We start from the raw sequence: 18,889 nt of genomic DNA on the forward strand, positions 1-18,889 counted from the left end.
AAATTGTTTTAAAAAAGGAAATGAAACAGATTATGATATGAATAAAGATTATTATTTTGCACAAAAGTATGTAAAAATGAACAATTTTTAATTAAATATATGTATATACAATATTATAATATTTGCCGTATAAAAATTCTTTTAAATTTTTTAACATTTAACATAAAAAATATATCTAAGTACAATACATACAAAAGCTATATATTTTCTATATCTGTTTCATTCATAAGAGCATCAAAGTCGAAACTACATCTTGCTATGCTAAATCTTTTACTTTTTCTAGTCGTATCCTTTTTACATCTCCTTTGTATTCTTTCATATATTGGTACATAAGATTCTATATCATCAAATTCATCTGGAATATCGTTCATTGTACATTTTGTGATTGATACATCATGATCACATTTGATAGAGTCATATTTTGCACTTCCCATATCTTCAACAAGATTTTGATTACTCGTTGAAACGATTACGTTATCTGAATCATTTTTAATTATGTTAGAAATTTCATTATCTCTATACTCATCTTGAAAAGTATATCTATTACATAAACTATCTATTATCCCTGTCATATTTAAATCGGCATCCTCAGTTTCGCTCGTAAAATCTTCAGGAGAAAGCTCAAGAAACATTCTGTCTAATGTATTATCTAATTTTATATTAACTTTTTCTAATTCTAATACTCTTCTCATCTGAGGCGGATGTTTAACACCATCCTTTGAATATTTTACGAAATTGTGATCAATATTCTTGTTAACGTTATTCTCGATAGAATCACATCCTTGTTTAGATCTTTTTGGCGTTATACTCATTCTTTCAAATGATTCTTCTAATGATAATGGTCGATTTTGTAAGATAAACTCATCGATCTTTCTATTATTTTTATCTTCGACAAGTTTTTTCTTAGTTTTTCTTTGAGACTTTTTCGCGTTACCTTCTTCGATGGTATTAACATTTTTATCTTTAATTAGCTTTCGTTGCCGTTTATTGGCAGTTCTTTTTGGTGGTTTCTTTTTATTCTTTTCCGTTTCAAAAGATTCAACTAAGTCTGGATAACATTTCAAGACGATGTCTTGTGGCTCGATAGTTACAAGTTCATTATTTGTAATATCGTCACTGTTATTTTCTTTATCTGATATATCATAGTACATTTTTAATTTCTCTCTTATACCAGTGGTATCTGTCCATATAATTTCATAACTGGCGATAGATTTTATATTCCGTACTTTCTTTATTTTTTCAGGTATAAATAAATTATTTATCGACAAATACATATCAGAAGAAATATTTGGTAGATAACGCAGCTGCCATCTTGTTACCAAAGGAAAATTTTGTCAAAACGCATATTGGGGTCCCAAGTTAAATATTTATCAACAAAATCCTGAAATAATTATTCCTTATATATTTATTTACATGTTAGATCTAATGATGTCATTTTTATAAAAATGATATTACAACTTACAATATATTTATCTATTTGTGGCTGTTTCCATTCTAAATCTAATTTGGATGGTACAGAATGTTTTCGAATAAGAAATTCATCTAAGAGTTCTTGATCTGGAAAATCCTCTTTAAGACGAGTCTTTTTTATAATTTGTATCTCATTTAATATAAGTGCTCTTTTCTCTCTGTTAAGTATAATAATGATTTATTTATATTACAGATGAATTCTAATTAAAAGAATACAAATAAAGTCTTACTTATATGTATCTTTGCATTAATAACAGTACCAGCATTCTATGCAACCTGATTTGTATGTTTGTGTAACTTTCCTGAGTGACCACATGATGTACATAAATTAGGATTTAATAAATCTGCTTCCATTTTTTCAAAATTCGTATCAGTACGCCACTTTTTATTCTAAAAAATATTATGTTCTTTGCCAAATGTTAATGTATCAACTGTAATTAAAAATATAATCTTTACCTTTCTAAAACCAAGAATCGTTGACAGTTTTAAAATATTTCAAAGCTGCCTCTTTTCCTACACCATTTACACCTTCATTATAATCACATCCGCATAATAAAGCAAGTGCTATCATTTTATTTCTTCCTAAATTTAATGTATTTTCTATTTTTTCTATATTATACTCATCAACAGCACCACCAGTACCAGATCTATTTCCTTGAGCGCTCATACAAAAATTTCGATATACAACTTTTGCGCCATATAAAAAACAATCACTATCTTGACTTATACAACCATCGACAAGCTAAAAAAATATAATGAATAATCTAATCTATAGAAATAAATTAATTAAGAATTACTTACACCATCCTCATTTAAATAAGCACACATAGCTTCAGCTTCACCTTCACTTTGTACACATGCTATACCCATATATCTAAGTAGCTCTTTACATTCATTAAGAATTCTATTAAAATTAGTTCTTCCCCCTGTCCTAGAAATCTTTCTTTCCTGAAATCCAGCTCGAACATTATTTCTTCTTTCAATAGTTTTGTGCTTCAATGTTGGTGCTTTCCCTTCTAATACAAATACTGGTATTATTCCTTGTGTAAGAAGAAATGCTGTACGAAAGTATAGATTCCTATAACAATGCAAATTAACGTACTTAAGGAAATCCATTGTGTTGTAATAAATTTAATTTTATACATTAATTTTATAAATAAAATTAAAAAATAATATAATATTTTTATTATTTATAAATGTAACATTATCAAGTAATATTATGCATACCTAAGATACATTTTTGGTTGAATGTTATTATCAGTGATGCTTTGACTATCTACTATCCAACAACTCAAGTCAATTGCTATAACTTTTCCTTGAAGTTCGAACAACGGCTTTCTCTCGCATAAAGGCGATAAAATATTCCAAAGATCTTTTACACCCATTGTTAACAATTCAGTTCAAAATTCATAAACGCTTACGAAACGTACGTAGAGTTCCGTATAAACAATGAGATGACGCACCTAGCGGTAGTATCTCGAATTAAAATTAAAATTTTTACAATTCAAAATTATTATTAATTATATGTTTTACGTCATAACGTGTTATTGCATAACTTATATTTAGACGAGAAATTTAATTTATACAAGCATGATTCGCAAAAAAAGAAAAAAAAAAAAAAGGAAGAAATTAATTAAAAAATTTTGACGTAAAAATTCCGTTAATATCGATAGAGTACGATACGATCGTAAAGAGTACATCGATTTTCCGCTTTTATAACAGAGGTTCTCAAAGTCAAGTTTTATTAGTTCACTTTCCCCCCTCCATAAAGAATCTTAACATTTATGCTCGCTCGTGACGTGAACATGTGTTTGCATAGTGTGAATGTGCTCTCGCAATCTTACTGTAATCTTTGAGTAGGAGACGTGTTTATAACATTTAATAAAGCATCGTAATGGAAGATTGGTTAATAGTTTGTGTAATGCATCTTTAATAATAAAAATATAATATGAGTGGAACGTCGCGCAAAGTGAAAAATCCATTGCTCTCAGCAGCTGGTATGGGATCACCTTTTGAATATTATTCGGAAAATGCTCTACTTGTACCAGTTACACCTGCAACACCTGCAGTACTTAGAGACGGTGAGTTTATACGTAAATGATATAACCCTGGGTGGGGCTTAATTTTAAAAATTAAATATTGTTTTGGTGAACGTTCTTTCTATATGTATGAGAGTATAGGAACAAAACAATACATATAGATTTAATCTTAATAATAACATTTTTTATACGAGTCTTCTTAGTTCCTATACTACCATTTCTTTTCCTTTACTTTGTCGTCGCATATGCGAAACATTTATACAACATGGAATCCACGTTACACGGTCGATATGGTAGATACCTAACGTGATTTTCTTCACTGTTCACATTTAGGGAATTAGAGCAGTGTAATTATAAGTGAAGTAAGAATTTAAAGAATCTAGTACATCTTTATGTAAGATTTTCAGTTGTTTTTATAGAAAATTATGTGAATCATTCATTAATCCATAGGACTTTGACGTATGGACATTCAAAATGGTATGTTCATACATAAGAAAAAAATTATTTAATATGATTATTACAATTCTCTCATTTGCATTAATTTAACTATTATATATATATATATATATATATATATATATATATATATATAATTTAATATTTGTTGAATGATGATGATATAATGTATTGTCAAAATTTGTCATTGTTTCTTTTTTATTAATTTGTTAATCGCAGAATGATATATATATTTTTTTATTTCACGGTCTTACTATATTTCTTTGTTAGAATAAATTCTGATTCTGATTCTTTTTTTTTTTTTTTTTTTTTTTTTTGTAGAATTACTTCTTTTTATCATTTAATTTTAGACTTATTGGCTGAAAATTTTATTATTAAAAAAAAAAAAAGTACTGTTTAAAAATGAGTTCCATATGAATTAGTGTTAATCATTTTTGAAAATTAATTAGACAAAGTGATATAATTATAAAGGTCTACTTAATTAATCGATCTCGAATTTTTTCGCTTGACAAAAGACAATTTTGATTCTAGTGTTTGTCTATAAATAATTAGAAATTAGTATTATATAATGTAGAATTACGCAAGCTTCAATTAACAGTAAGAAATCAGAAGCTAGTTCTTTCTGCTCGCGCGGGTGCTCGTGAACCGTATCTTTGTGTGTAAGGTAAATCGTGACTCTTTCTTTTACGTACACAAAAAACTATAATTATAATAATTAAAATTGTTAATAGAAGAATTAATAATGCACCGACCGTAATAGCTGCTATTTCTCCTTCGGATAAATTATTCCAAGCTGAAAGAAAAAAAGTTAGTAGTAAAAACTGAAAATTAATAGAAAGAGAGAGAGAGAGAGAGAGAGAGAGAGAGAGAGAGAGAGAGAGAAAATGTCATGAGATCTTCAATTTTATTACTTGGAAAATTTGAAAAAAATTCATTTTTCGTGAAACTATGGATAATAGTTATTGATTTTAAAATCGAGATTTACCTGTAACGTCTATGGTATATGTATTATAATTATTTTTTAAATCGGTTGCTGTAATCTTTGCCTGAGTTGAACAACAAGTAGCTGAATAATAAAATGTTACAGGATTTCGAGTGCCACTTATGAAATCCGTACGTGGATATATTTCGTTCGGAGATGATTTTACATTTTTGAGACCTAAACATTTGTAAGTTTTCAATTAAATATAGATAAATATAAATTAATCTTATTTCAATAAATCTTTGATCAAATTTCTTACCAGATTCAGAATCTTGAATTCTAATGTCGACACTCCAACGAGATTTCGTACATTTTTCCTTACTCAATTTTCCCGCGCAATTATCGTTGAACATATATTCGATCGCAGGCTTTGTATCGTCTACGATCTAAGAAAATATACTTGATAGTTCAATCGAATTACTTTTATCCTAATATAGTATAATTTTCATTGAGACTTGACACATTAAATTTGATATCAAAGATCTTACGTTTGGAAAGTTGCCTTCAACGTAAAGATAGACTGATTTCTCCATTATTTCTGAACCTTGCACGTATAATGTTAGAGTATTGATAACATCTTGACTAGTTCCTCTTGGTACTTCGATATCGACGAACACATTAATCGTACGACCAGCAAAAATCCATGTGCTAGCATAAAGTATTATATATTAGTAACATTTAGTATTTATGATTAGACAATCGTAGGAAACAAAATTTACAAAAAAGACTTACAAAATCGGTTGAATGTTAAAAACTATCAGAGGTAAGCTTCGAACTTTGAAATCACATCTGATCGTCTGATAATGATTATTCGTTACATCGAAAACTATTCTATGAATCGTTCCTGGTCTCACAAAAAGATTACTATTTTCATTCAACTTTACGATTATCCTTCTCTTTTCTTCTTTTTCGTCATCACCTAATCGTGCAAATTCATTTAAATGTTCCTGTTTGTTAACATTTTTCATCACATTCGAGACATTGACATTCGCCTGTTGCACACCGTCATTCTCAAAAATGATCTTACTCGATCGATCATTGAACGATTTCAATTGAATCTTCTCATTTTCCTAAACGAAATATGATTTTTTTTTGTATAGAGAACATTTACGAGATCAAATATTATAAATAAATTAATATAATAGTCATATATATCATTGTCGTACTTTAATTTGTATCGATGATAACGCATCATGCAAATTTTCCACATCCTTTTCAATCTCGTTTCGTTTATTTCTAGTCTCTGAAAATTCTGACGATTCATCGTTCAAAATAATTAATCGACTAGCCTATAATAAAATGTCAATAATTTTATTCTTCAAGTATTCTTTAATATTTTTACGTTTAATTTTTTTTTTGTATCTTTTTTTTTTTTTCTTCATACCTCTGAAGGTTCATCGAAGACTTCGACGTTATCGAAGCTACTTTGAGTTTCTTCGTAACTCGTATTCGAGACGATACGATATTTCGAATCTGTTGATGAAATTGAAATGAAGTTGATAAAAGAAAAAGAAGTATGAATCTCTTTTTTTCTTGACTAAAAATAATTAGAGAAGAAAAAAAGCTAATAAATGAGTAAAAAAGAAAAGAGAGAGAAAGAGAGAGAGAGAGAGAGAGAGAGAGAGAGAGAGAGAGAGAAACATCGTGCGTCAGGTCTGTGCGAGCTAGCAGCGGCCAAAGGGCAGCTCGCCGCATCATATTCGATTTCGTGTTGTTGCACAATATTCACCGTATCTCGCGAACTAGAAGCCAAAGCTTTGCCAGTTGTCAGTTGATTCTCGTTGCGTTACAAGGAAATTTTTAGCGCGATCTACCACGTTAAAAATCTTTTATGTAAGTACACATGTATATAAATTCGTTGTGCTTACGCATCTGTTTCGAGCTATCAACTTCCGCAACATTACGCTCGTAAATCGATTTATTGTGTGTCTCTTTATGTGTTTCCTCCGTGTAACAAGATAAACTTATCAAAGTTTAGTCACTATTGTCTTTTTTCTCGAGATCCTTCATTTTTCTTTCTTTCTTTCTTTCTTTCTTTTTTTAATCTTTTCGATTAATCACAGTTTTCAATTGCAATTATGTAAATTATTTAATAAGTAATTAGATATAATAATAATTAAATAAAGGATAAACCTGAAACTTTTTAGATGATTTTAAAAATCAATTACTCTTTTTTTTTTTTTGAAACTTTTTATGCTACTTTTTTTTTTCGAATTGAGATAATACGATATTGATCAGATTTTTTTTTTTCCATCAAGGTCATATCTATAAATTATATACAAAGGTATATGAGAACGTTATACGAAGTTAATAAGATTATTCGACTAACAACGAAACGTGGACGAATCACCGATCTCGCAACTATATCGATTATACTCCACTTATGTATGCCTCTCTCTCTCTCTCTCTCTCTCTCTCTCTCTCTCTCTCTCTCTTCCTTTCTGCGTTTCTCTGGAGTATTAAATAAATATAATTTATTGCACATTCGTACCTGTATCATTATGATGCGACATTAAGCTTCTATCTTCGTCAAGCTTCAAATCCTTTTTATCAATCTTTCTTTTAATTTTTTTTACTAGAAAAGAATATTTCGAAGCTCCCTCCCCAGTGAGTTTCAAGAACCAACCACCCGGTGGAGCGTTAAGCGCCACGATTTCCATCTCGTCTGTGTCGTTTTTTCGTGCCAACAATAACGTTATTGGCACAGTATTATACCATTCGTTGCCTGTTATTTAAAACAGTAAAATGAATGTTCACGATCGACTTGAAGATTACGTTAGTGAATTCGTTCGAACTCGTTTCGATTTAAATTTCAATCGTTAGAATTTCGCTAAATTGTCCTTGAATTTTTTTATATAGTTATGATCAATAAAATAGCACGGGCAAGATCAAATAAAATTTTGTCCGTTTTGTTTATCGACGGGAATAATAGATAATGTGATGATAGTGTTGTTGTTCTTGTTGTTGTTGTTGTTGTTGTTGTTGTTGTTCACAGTGTTAATGATGACGTAAAAATGATGAATTGTGTGAAACGCGATAAAGACACGTCGCTAGTCAATATCATCTCTCAATTTTAGCACGAGATTGCAGCACGAGGTTGACCACGAAAGTAGAAACCGTGTTGCGTGGTTTTGGCCAAGGCAATCATCGGTTTCCTCGTGTTCCATCGGCTTGCATTTCGATGCAGTATTTTTTCTTTTTTTTTTCTCTAATAGCTAACGAGGTTACGATGTCAAAGTATAAAAGAAACGCGTTTACTTAAATTGTTTTTTTTTTTTTTTTGTTTTCTAATTATGACGACGAACTTTTTTACCGTTTTATACGAAAGCTTTTCATTTAATTTACTATATTATTACTATGTATAGTTAGCCAAGAAGCCTTAAATAAACAATAAAGATCTCGATATGCATGAAAATGTACGATTATTATTATTCATAGTCAATGGTTATTTTCAGTTTTCTCGTTGGAATTTTCTTATCTATACCCGTTAAATATCGCATAATGGTGTTTCGGTGAACAACACGAATTGGCACGAAAAACCAAGTATAGTTTATTATAATCACGAGTTTTCGTATTTTGATGAACGTCATCGGTTATTTTCGTATTACGTTGGAAACGATTACGTTAAATTAGAATGTAACATGTGCTTTACAAATGAAACATTTTTTGTTTCAAAAAACACGTAATTATATTTCTTCGTTGCTTAACATCTTAATCAAAATGATAATTTATCTTACCAATTGGTATTTCAATACCAATGCAGGATAAATTTCCATTCACTACGATATGAATTTCGATTATCGATTTATTTACTTCGAATTTGATTTCCTCATATCCACTGGAATTTATTCTTTGGATTAATTCTTTCTAGAAATAAAATAAATATATTTGAGAAACAATGATTTATTAATTGATTAATCCTAATTAATTTCAAATTAATGCAATCTCAAGATAAAATTTTAAGTTGTGCTGATCTTAAAATAATTTCTAGTTGTGCCCTTGAGATGCGCCACAGCCCCGGTCACTTTGATGAAAAACTGTCCATTTATACAAAATGAACAATTTTGACTCGAAAAACAAAATACATTATATTCATTGAAGGAAATCATATCAATAATAATTAGTAAGGTTTGAAAACTCATTTACAATTCTATCATTATAACAAAAAAAATTCATGAATCATGCAATGAGCAAATTATTTTAATCGAGCTTAAAGTTGATCTGGAGTGTCCTACAAACCCCGCAAATACAACTAGAGTTGATACAATTTACAAACTTACATCGGGGGTAAAATCCGCATCGTCGTTATAGTTATCGATTATTACTGGATTAAAAAACCTCTCTCGATAATTAGATGTTTCATTGTTCTTCATGTCGTCGCAATGGAGGTCAAGGTGAATCTGAAAAAAATACTCGATGAGTTTACGAATGTTAAATATTGTTCAAACGAGAGTAATCATTTTTACCTTGCAATTCTTATTAATAATCTTTTCCCTTTTTTCAGCTTTGCTCATTTCACTTAATCTTAGAAAATTTTCTACAATTTTAAAAAGGAAATATTAAAAAAATTAACGGTAATAACAAAAGCTTTTCGATTTATTATTAAACTTATTCTTCTTTTTTCTTTCTTTTTTTTTTTTGTTTTTTTCTTTTCTTTTCTTTTCTTTTCTTTTTGCGATAACACACTTTCTTATTCTAAATATATATACAATGATGCAGTTTTTTGTTTTTGTGTAATATCTTATCGTATTTCTATTTTACGTAACTTACTCATACTACACGTTCATGATAAAATAAATAATGAGTATGTTTTCAACAGATAATCGCATCATTCATGTTGATGAATATAAAAAAAAATGAAAGAATTACTATTTTGAAACATCATAATATTGACTATCATTATAATGATAGTTACGTGAATATGCGTATTCATTATTTTTTTTTTAGGAATGATCTTTTATATTCGTTTCAAAAGATATCGTTAGAATTATTAAAAATCTTACCCGTTGTTTGTTTTACAAATTTTGTGGATTTATCGATGAGGTTGATGCGAAGAAAAGGATCTTTTTCCTTTTTGACCTGAAGTAGCTCATTTGTCAAACAATACCTTCGAAACATATACATTGTATATACATTTTTTGACAAATTACATTCTTTATATATTATCTATGTCTATTATTTTTTTATTAATAAAATTAAAATGTGAATGTTATAAATACCTGAAATTATAATTATCTTTGAAAGATAATAATCTTGTTTGAATTATACAACCTATGTCCTTAAAAATACCAATAGTCCTCTTAGTCCAGAATGTTTCAATTTCGATATCCAATGGTTTTCGTTGATAAATTTCTTGAGGAAAAGTTCCTTTCTCGACTTCATAATTTTTTATCGGCACTTCTTTATCAATGAGAATAATTTCTCTCACGTTATCATTGGCACTATAACAATCGTGAAATAAATAAAATATTAATAAAATTATATTAACGATTGACGATTCCATCGAGATGACTTCTCACTAACAAGCTAAACGAAAAACTCTTCGTAAAAATTGAACGACTTGCTTATAAAGTTTCACTTTTGTTCGTTTACAAAAGGGTAATACTTTTGCGATAAGGTAGATATATACGTAAAAGTAAATCTGGGCGTAGACGAGAGTATCATTGCACAATTATCCGTAGTTCTTCCTTCTTGTTGATCCTCCGAATCGATGACGTCAAATTCGTATGTTCGTGTATAGGTGCACTCAGGATTTATCTATGTTGATGAAACAATTCTTTCGCTTATGAGAGGATGATGTAGAAAAGGAAAGTGAAGAGAAGAAAAAAAAAAATAACTAGCCTATCTTTTGACAGAGTATTATCTTTTTCATTGGAGACTTACGTCCATTGTATCCTGTCCAATATTGACAATACATGAATAACATATCTAAGAATTCAATCGTAGTTATATATTTAGGCTAGTGATAGTAAAAAATATATGAAATATAAAATGTTAAAAAGATCTTAAGGAATATTAAAAAATTCTTTTGACAAGTTATGAGTTATATATGCGAATATCGAAAGTAGATAAAAAACATATGAGAAATGAATTTCACCGAGCAAAGTGATGATCACTTTTTCCAAATGGAACGCTTTTACTTTGAGGAAAGTTGAAAATGGTATAGTATGATCTAACGTTCATTTTCTTTTTTTTCTTTTTTTTTCTTTTTTTTTTTTTTTTTTTTTTTATATATATATAGATACTGAGCTAGACAACTTCGTGGGACAGGAGTCTAATCAGTCTCAGGACTCGTCGGTGAGGCGGACAGTTACGAAGAACGAATTAGAACTTAAGAATTCTTTAAGTTCAGAGGAGTCAAAGGTGTCGACGAATCAGCCAGCGAAACAAGGTTACTTCACATCGATTCTCTCGTCTTTACCGAACTTGTCCTTGTCTTCGACCAAACCTGATTCCTCGGGAAGTCGAGGGAATCAAAGAGTCGAAGTCGCTACTGACAAACAGGATACGAATTCTTACGGTGTATCTCAAAATCGCCATGGTTCATTACCGGAAACGTCGTCGTTCTTAGCGGTTAATCCTCACGATCCTTACGGTGGAAACCAATCAGGATCTGGTGAGGTTAATGTAGGAGTGACAACTTTTGTAGCTCCTCCACAACCAACTCTTCCACCAACAGTACCGATTTCAACAGGCGGTAAATTTTAAGTTCCGACATTTTTACTTATATTTTTTATTAATTTAAGAACGTCTTTATGGATGAATCATTCGTAAATTTATTTTTAGGTCCAGTTTCTTATCGACTTGGCAATCAGCGACGTTTAAAATACGCTCCACCTCCTGACTTAACATCAAACACTACGAAACAATATTCGAATCCATCTGTACAAGCTCTGCTATCATCTTCAAACGTACCAGCACCGTCAAGTATATTAAATCCAAATGCAGTGACAATTGAACAGCAGGTTTCGAACAGTAGCCCTCCACCATCGCAAACTTCTGTAATCTCTCCTTCGGAACAGCTCGTAACACCGGAACAACTTTCACAAAGTACGTCCCTTCATGGATCGTTTAGATCCAGTCCTTCAACAATAGGAGCATTCAACAATTCTAGCGTGGTTTCTCAAAGTCAAAATTCTTTCGGTGAAAGTTCTTTTACAACCGGCCCACCCGGACATCCAGTTTCTTCATCGAGGTCGATACCTCCACGAAATTTAGATCCCGCCACACCTCAAAATACTCCGGCTAACGCTTCCTCTTCTTTCGGTTTTTATATCAATCAGCCGGATTCATTTATGCGACCTGGATCAACATCTTATAGCGAGAAAGAGCAAGAAACCACGGACAATAGATATATCCATAATCAAGATATTTATAAGCCAGGATCGGCCAATACAACTTTGGATGTTTCAAAGACACAATCGCTTGTATCTCCAGTAATTAATACGTTCAGACCTATTTCAGCAGCTAAAGTGACAGAAAAATTAGAACATTTCTTGGCTGAGCAAAAGGAAGGATCACCATCCGGTGTTTCGTCGGATTTTTCTTCCGAAGTAACTAATATAACATCACAAATTGGAACTGAGGTAAAGACTCCTACCGATTTGCAAAGTATACTTCAATCTTCTAGCAAATCAAACGAGGATTTGAATAAAATAAAATCGAGTAACGAATCATCGAACGTCGACTTATCTTTATCCGATATACCTTTGAATAAAAACTCCTTCGATAATATTAATTCATCTGAAAATATTCAAGATTTTAAAGCAATACAAAATATTACGTTGGACACACAAACTAATAAATTAGATCCAATCCCTCAAGAACAACTTAATCAGACGCAATCATTGTCTGCTTTACCTTTGGACAATATTTTCCTAGAGAAAACATCGGAATCAACTGTAAATTTAAATCCTGGATCGATTCAAGAAGAATCCAAATCAAGCTCCGAACCCGTTGGTCCATCTTTAAGTGCGTTTTTTGAACCAGTAAACAATAAAACAAAGTATCCTTCGTTTCATCCTCAACAAAGTGATAACGGTATAAATTTTAATAAAGTATCAAATATCGATCCATATAAGAAACAAGAATATCCTACTTTTAATCAACAATCAACAAATACTACATTAGCAATTCCCCAACCAATTTGGAACCCTAATCAAAACAATTCAGCACATGACGATCAAGTTCCACAACCTCCTCAATTTTATAATCCTGCACAGTTAATGGGCGAAGCTTACAAATATCAATATCCTGGAAGTATATATGTACCAACGACCGATTCTGTATTTAATAGTCAAACGCACACATTTGTTGCTCAATCTTCGAAATCGGAAGAATCTCGAAACGTTGTTCCCAATAACGATTTTATATATGCACAACTTTCGTATTCTATGGCTACAACAATACCGGAATCTACAGGGTCTGCTACACTTAGTCCAATTCAATTAACAGCAAGTCCATTAAGTGGTCGTACGACACCAGACGGTATACCTCAGAGTCTTCAAAACTTGGTAAATTATTAATTTTTTTTTTTTTTTTTTTTTTTTTTTTTTTTTTTTTTTTTTTTTACGAAAATTATAGAAAAAATACTTTCGTTTTATCTATGATAATAATTAATCATATTGACTTGCAGGCTCTTGGTATTCCAACAGGACGAATGCAGTACAGAGCGATATATCATCACTGGTTCTATCGTAAGGAGGTGGAAAATAAAGTACTATGGCTTCCGTTTTCTATGCAGGATAGTTTGCGACTGGAAGATGTACACAATTCTAGTGAGATCACTACTGAGACTACAGTAGCTACCGATGGTGGTCGTTATGACGTAGATATTCTCAGACGTCAAAGGTCTCCTGTTTACTGGACGGGACCTTCGACCGAAGTGAGAAGATGTTCTTGGTTTTACAAAGGACCGTCAGAATCGAGATATATCCCTTACGAGGAGAGTATAGCCGCAAAGCTTGAAGAAGAATATAAACATGCTTGTATCACGCTTTCTTGGAATCGGCGGATCGATCTAAATAATGGAGAATATATTATTTTTCATAGTGCAAACGTACAAATGCATTACTTGCAACCAAATTCTCCAGATGCTAGTGCCTCTTGGTCTACTACCACTGTATGTATTTCTTAATTTTTTTTTCTTTTTTTTTTTTTTTTCTTTTATATACACTACAATTGCGACAAAAACAAAAAACATTTAGTACGTTATACATTACACATTACTATATGTGCGTGTACGTGTCGCTATTTAGCTTACACACAAACATTCGTTATTATTAAAAAAAAAAAAAAAACATTGCTTTACTTTATAAGCTTCTGCAATATCATTATATTTTTATTTCTTTCCTCTTGTGTTATTTATTATGCACACAAAATCTTATTTTTATTATTCTTGTATTGGAGAATAACGCACGCATGGTTTTGTTTGAAGTATTTAATCGTAATTTCTGCAGGACTCAGAGGACGGATATTTGCAGGGTGGAGGTGCTAGACCACGAGTAATTAAAAGAGGTGTCGATGAATTTACTATAGACGAAGGTGAACCAGAGAAAGTCGATCATCTTCTTTTCTTGGTTCATGGTATAGGAAGTGTTTGCGATTTGAAATTTAGAACCGTCGAAGAAGTTGGTTGGTATTAAAGAACTAGTAAATCTGTTAGAATCGAATAGTATAAATTCTCTATTGATTTTATTTTGTATTTTAGTTGACGAGTTCCGCAGTATATCATTGCAATTAGTGCAATCACATTACCGCACTGCCAGCGAACAAGGAATCGTAAATAGAGTAGAAGTTTTACCAATTTCATGGCATACGACTTTACATTCTGATACTGGGATTGATAAAAAGTTAAAGGCTATTACTTTGGAAAGTATACCAAAGTTACGACATTTTACAAATGATACTTTGCTCGATATACTTTTCTACACTAGCCCGATATATTGTCAAACGATCATGCAAACGGTTGGAAACGAGTTGAATAGATTGTATATATTATTCAAGGAACGGAATCAAGACTTCAAAGGGGAAGTTTATTTGGGTGGTCATTCTTTGGGTAGTTTGATAATGTTTGATTTATTGTGTCATCAGAAACCTCTGGCGGCAGAGGAGGTTGAAGGGGAAAAAGATGTCGAAGTTAACAGTGAGACAGGAGTGGTAAATTTTACCGATGATATTGTATTAATGATTTATAAGAAGCTTTTTAACGTCATTTATTTATTTATTTTTTTTTTTTTCTTTTTGTAGGAAAATGAAAATATTGGTCCTATACAACCATTGCCAGCACCGATTTTAAAAAGGCGTCTCAGTAAAAAAATTAGTTATGTAATGGGTGCTGCTGGAACTGGACAACCTTATATACATTATCCTCAATTAAACTTTCATCCACGTGCTTTCTTTGCTTTCGGTAGTCCAATTGGTATGTTCGTAACGGTTCGAGGCATCGATACGCTTGGGGAAAACTTCGTCTTACCCACTTGTCCAGCTTTCTTCAATATATTCCATCCATTTGACCCGGTTGCTTATAGAGTGGAGTCTCTCATTAATCCAGAAGCTCATAAATATCGGCCCATGTTAATACCACATCATAAAGGCAGGAAGAGAATGCATTTGGGTAGGTGACAATTAAATTTCTCCAAGTAAAAATTATAGTGGCATGATATATACTGTGAATTAAATCGTATTAACAGTAAGCTGATTCATTTTAGAATTGAAAGAAACGATGGCACGAGTGGGAGCTGATCTGAAACAGAAATTGATCGATTCCGTTAGGAATACGTGGAATTCCGTTTATCAACTCGCACATTTTCATAAACCAGATAATAATACTCTCGAGCGAGAGATCGATAAGGTCGTCGAGGAACAATTACAGCAGTCACCGAGTATGCCAGAACAACAGAATAATGGTGATGATGGTGGCGATGATATAAAAATAGGAAATTTGAATGGTGGTCGACGTATAGATTATGTTCTCCAAGAAGCACCATTCGAATATATCAACGAGTATATTTTTGCTTTAACGAGTCACGTTTGTTATTGGTTAGTGCAGAAATACGTAGAGTTCTTTTTTTAATACCATCTCAAGAATATTTTTTACAATCATTATTCTTTTCATTTTAGGGAATCTGAAGATACTATGTTAATGATATTAAAAGAAATTTATGGATCGATGGGTATACAAACTGATGCTCAACTTCCTCAACAAACTTTATCTATTGAACGACCACCACCATCTTTGTCATCGTCAACTTCTGGCTCTGTTAAAAATGATTCAACGGTACCTGTAATAGGCATAGATCCTACAGCACCTATTTCCAATAAAACCATTGGACCACCACCTACAACTGGTTTCGTGAGGAAATCGTGATTAACACCAAATTATCGTACTTCGAGATACTTTATTGAGAATCCTAACAGTAAGGTCTTTAAATGATGTTAGATAAACAAATTTGGGGATTGCTATGTGTGGAATCGATGTTGACATTGTATCCATCATTGATAAAGAGTTCAACATTGAAATATCGAAAGAGATCATCAATGAAATGTCGTGCCGATAATCAATCTAATCGTGTCCTAAACATCGTTACACTAATGTTATATTTTTAGAATCAAATTAGATAATATAATTTTATGATACGTACGGGTTGTACATAAGATATTTCAACTATTAAAATTAAGCTTTTATATCGAGAAATTTTTAACACATAGACGTTGAATTTGTGATTATAAAGAGAAAGGATATACGTGTATATACATTCGTATGACCGTCTGTGTGTATGTTTGAGAGAATATCTAAAAAAAAGATTTCCAACAAAAAAAAAAAAAAAATCATAACGGGATAAAAGATAAAATATTGTTTTATATATAAATAAGATTCATAAATGTACATGTAGTTAATAGCTAAGATAAACTTTTACAAAATTTCAAATTTGCGCTCTGCGACTGGTTCAATTTTCATTGGACTTATCTAGTGTTCGCAATTAAGTCTTTTAATAAATTACTGTATTCTTTTATATAATTATCCTTCGCCATGTGCTCTCCTTATATCAAAGTCGATAGATAGACCAAGATCGTACATCTTTTATCGCATAATCCTATTTTCGATCAAATCATTACAAGTGCTGTCAGTTTATTGTAGTTACTCGTTTCAGTTACACCATATAAAAAAAAAAAAAAAAAAAAAAAAAAAAAAAAAAAAAAAAACAGAAGTTTCGACACATCCACAGCTATCACGTAACGCTAATTAATTGCAGTACAAGCCTACAGAGTAGGAGGACTGTTTTGCATTTTGCGTGCAGATCCTCGTAAAACTACATGCCTGTCGGCGAATTTCCAGATGATTTATCGTTTCTCGCAAAACGAAGTTTTTCGCGATACCTCATGGCTCCTGCTACTTCTACGAGGCACTGAAAGGCAATATTTTCGCACATGCAACTTGACGTTGCTCGCATTGGTACGGTTTGTACAATACACACAAATACAGACACAGCTATTATCATGAATTATCAGTATTTTTCACTCTCGACTCTTTAAGTGTTTTTTCTTTTTCTTTTTTCTTTTTTTTTTGTTTTTTAATAAAATTTTTCTTCTTTGATAATTTTACAATTGCCGATTATAATCGCTTCGATGAATCGACAATTGTATTTTTATGTTGTAATTAAATGAAATAAAAAAAATATATTCGTTTAACTCTATAGAATTATTGAAACGAGGAAATTAAAATTCAATGTCCAAATGCATATTGAGCTTAAAATATCCTGAACGAAAGTGATACCGTAGCGCGATGAATTATGAATACCATTTTCATACACATCCACCTGTGTCAACAGTGTTTCGTAGTGTAAAGCGGCTTGACGATGTACATACTATGCTTTGCATATGATGCACGGCCACGTTTCCCTTTTCACCGTGTGAGAATACTCAGGGAGTATCGCGAGACAGACATTTATACTATAGGGATAGCAATGGGAGAGAAAAGAAGAACGAAAAGGAAAAAAAAAAAAAGAAAAACGAAAGAGGATAGAAGAGGGTGAGATTTTACAACGAGTCTGGGTAAGAGTGATTTACACCTTGGAAAAACTCTCTGACATTTACGATACCTACTCGCGAATTATTTATAGCGACTGCCTGACGATGTGTAATCTGCAAACTATACTTTTCTTCTTCTTCCTCAGACCTTTCTTTCTTTTCATAAGACTCACGACTTAACATAACGATATCAACATATTTTTATCGTCTTACGATTTGACATTTAGTCAATAAAATCCGACGAAATCTTTCAAAAGTTTCTCAATCTTTTTCCAATAAGTTATTCGTGATAAATTTGAAATATATCATCCGGTATGTACAACTGTCAGGTTTGTTATTATTCTATACATCCTTGATATTAATATTGTTGTCCGATCATTTTCAAAGACGGAGCTTCAATTAATTTTAATCTCGAATCCGAAATCTGAGAAAGATTCGCTTGGACATTTTCTCATTGATCATAATGAACGATCGATTACACAGATTAGAAATCGAATCTTGGGGCTAGAAAACGTTCGCCAAGTCTCGTCTAACTTCAATGTGAGCTACGCAAGCGCCAAGAAGAGCTTATAAGCTTTCCCCCTCCTCCACCTCTTTTCTCTTTTCCATCCATCTCTTTCTCTCTCTCTCTCTCTCTTTCTCTCTCACTCACTATCGAAAACTATTATGCACTTAAAGTCCTCTACGGCTCTAGGCAGAGTGCATAAAGGTGTATTTAAATAAAATTACTTTATGTGCGACTGGCAGAGAGCTTCGAAAGAGCTGCTATGGTTGCCAGTACTTTGCGACGGTTTGACTACTCGTTACGGGCTCATCATGACGGATGAAATTCCACCGAAGACTCTGTGAGTAGTCTCATTGGTCTTTATCCGATCTTGAAAAGATCGGATCGATACATGCATATATATATATA

The 18,889-nt window shown here is 31.6% G+C and overlaps 4 protein-coding genes and 1 long non-coding RNA gene across 11 annotated transcripts in view; 3 read left to right on the top strand and 2 right to left on the bottom strand.

The window, feature by feature from the left end:
- Window positions 1-108: 108 nt before the first annotated feature.
- Window positions 109-4,013, bottom strand: LOC124947718 (flap endonuclease GEN). The gene is given in 8 exon segments (XM_047490252.1): window positions 109-1,324; window positions 1,327-1,381; window positions 1,463-1,628; window positions 1,701-1,755; window positions 1,758-1,877; window positions 1,927-2,212; window positions 2,272-2,548; window positions 2,698-4,013. Coding segments are annotated over 8 exon segments (2,244 nt in total). The 5' UTR covers window positions 2,856-4,013; the 3' UTR covers window positions 109-197.
- Window positions 3,252-16,966, top strand: LOC124947716. Of its 2 annotated transcripts, none has more exons than XM_047490249.1 (9): window positions 3,252-3,551; window positions 11,189-11,644; window positions 11,734-13,460; window positions 13,583-14,068; window positions 14,406-14,580; window positions 14,657-15,105; window positions 15,196-15,562; window positions 15,657-15,987; window positions 16,069-16,966. In XM_047490249.1, exons 1-9 carry the CDS (start codon window positions 3,419-3,421, stop codon window positions 16,313-16,315), a joined length of 4,371 nt encoding a protein of 1,456 aa, XP_047346205.1. In that variant the 5' UTR covers window positions 3,252-3,418; the 3' UTR covers window positions 16,316-16,966. The 2 variants fall into 2 exon arrangements, with proteins under 2 accessions (XP_047346205.1, XP_047346206.1); XM_047490250.1 differs by having other exon boundaries at window positions 14,430-14,580.
- On the bottom strand, window positions 4,321-11,131 carry LOC124947719. 2 transcript variants are annotated; one of them, XM_047490255.1, is made up of 14 exons: window positions 10,577-11,131; window positions 10,167-10,388; window positions 9,951-10,054; window positions 9,414-9,484; window positions 9,228-9,347; window positions 8,685-8,814; window positions 7,439-7,672; window positions 6,332-6,420; window positions 6,114-6,236; window positions 5,680-6,017; window positions 5,436-5,595; window positions 5,207-5,333; window positions 4,951-5,124; window positions 4,321-4,758 (listed from the first exon to the last, which is right to left on the bottom strand). In XM_047490255.1, the coding sequence occupies exons 1-14, from the start codon at window positions 10,609-10,611 to the stop codon at window positions 4,571-4,573; spliced, it is 2,115 nt and encodes a 704-aa protein (XP_047346211.1). In that variant the 5' UTR covers window positions 10,612-11,131; the 3' UTR covers window positions 4,321-4,570. The 2 variants fall into 2 exon arrangements, with proteins under 2 accessions (XP_047346211.1, XP_047346209.1); XM_047490253.1 differs by having other exon boundaries at window positions 10,167-11,131.
- LOC124947723 lies at window positions 6,585-9,519 on the top strand. Of its 2 annotated transcripts, none has more exons than XR_007100474.1 (3): window positions 6,585-6,780; window positions 7,527-9,341; window positions 9,452-9,514. It is a non-coding gene; the product is annotated as an uncharacterized LOC124947723 (long non-coding RNA). The 2 variants fall into 2 exon arrangements; XR_007100475.1 differs by having other exon boundaries at window positions 6,587-6,780; window positions 7,527-8,629; window positions 8,939-9,519.
- Window positions 16,967-18,675: 1,709 nt separating the features above from the next.
- LOC124947720 (nucleolysin TIAR-like) overlaps window positions 18,676-18,889 on the top strand; it is a 506,703-nt gene continuing 506,489 nt past the window's right edge. For 2 of the 4 annotated variants that reach the window (XM_047490261.1, XM_047490260.1), the window contains exon 1: window positions 18,678-18,821. In XM_047490261.1, coding sequence (XP_047346217.1) covers window positions 18,709-18,821 — 113 coding nt within the window. In that variant the 5' untranslated portion in view covers window positions 18,678-18,708. Of the gene's footprint in view, window positions 18,822-18,889 lie in introns of all 4 variants that reach the window. The other 2 variants (XM_047490256.1, XM_047490262.1) reach the window with 2 other exon arrangements.

The sequence above is a fragment of the Vespa velutina genome, chromosome 3 (assembly GCF_912470025.1).
Source record: "Vespa velutina chromosome 3, iVesVel2.1, whole genome shotgun sequence".
Lineage (NCBI taxonomy): Eukaryota > Metazoa > Arthropoda > Insecta > Hymenoptera > Vespidae > Vespa > Vespa velutina.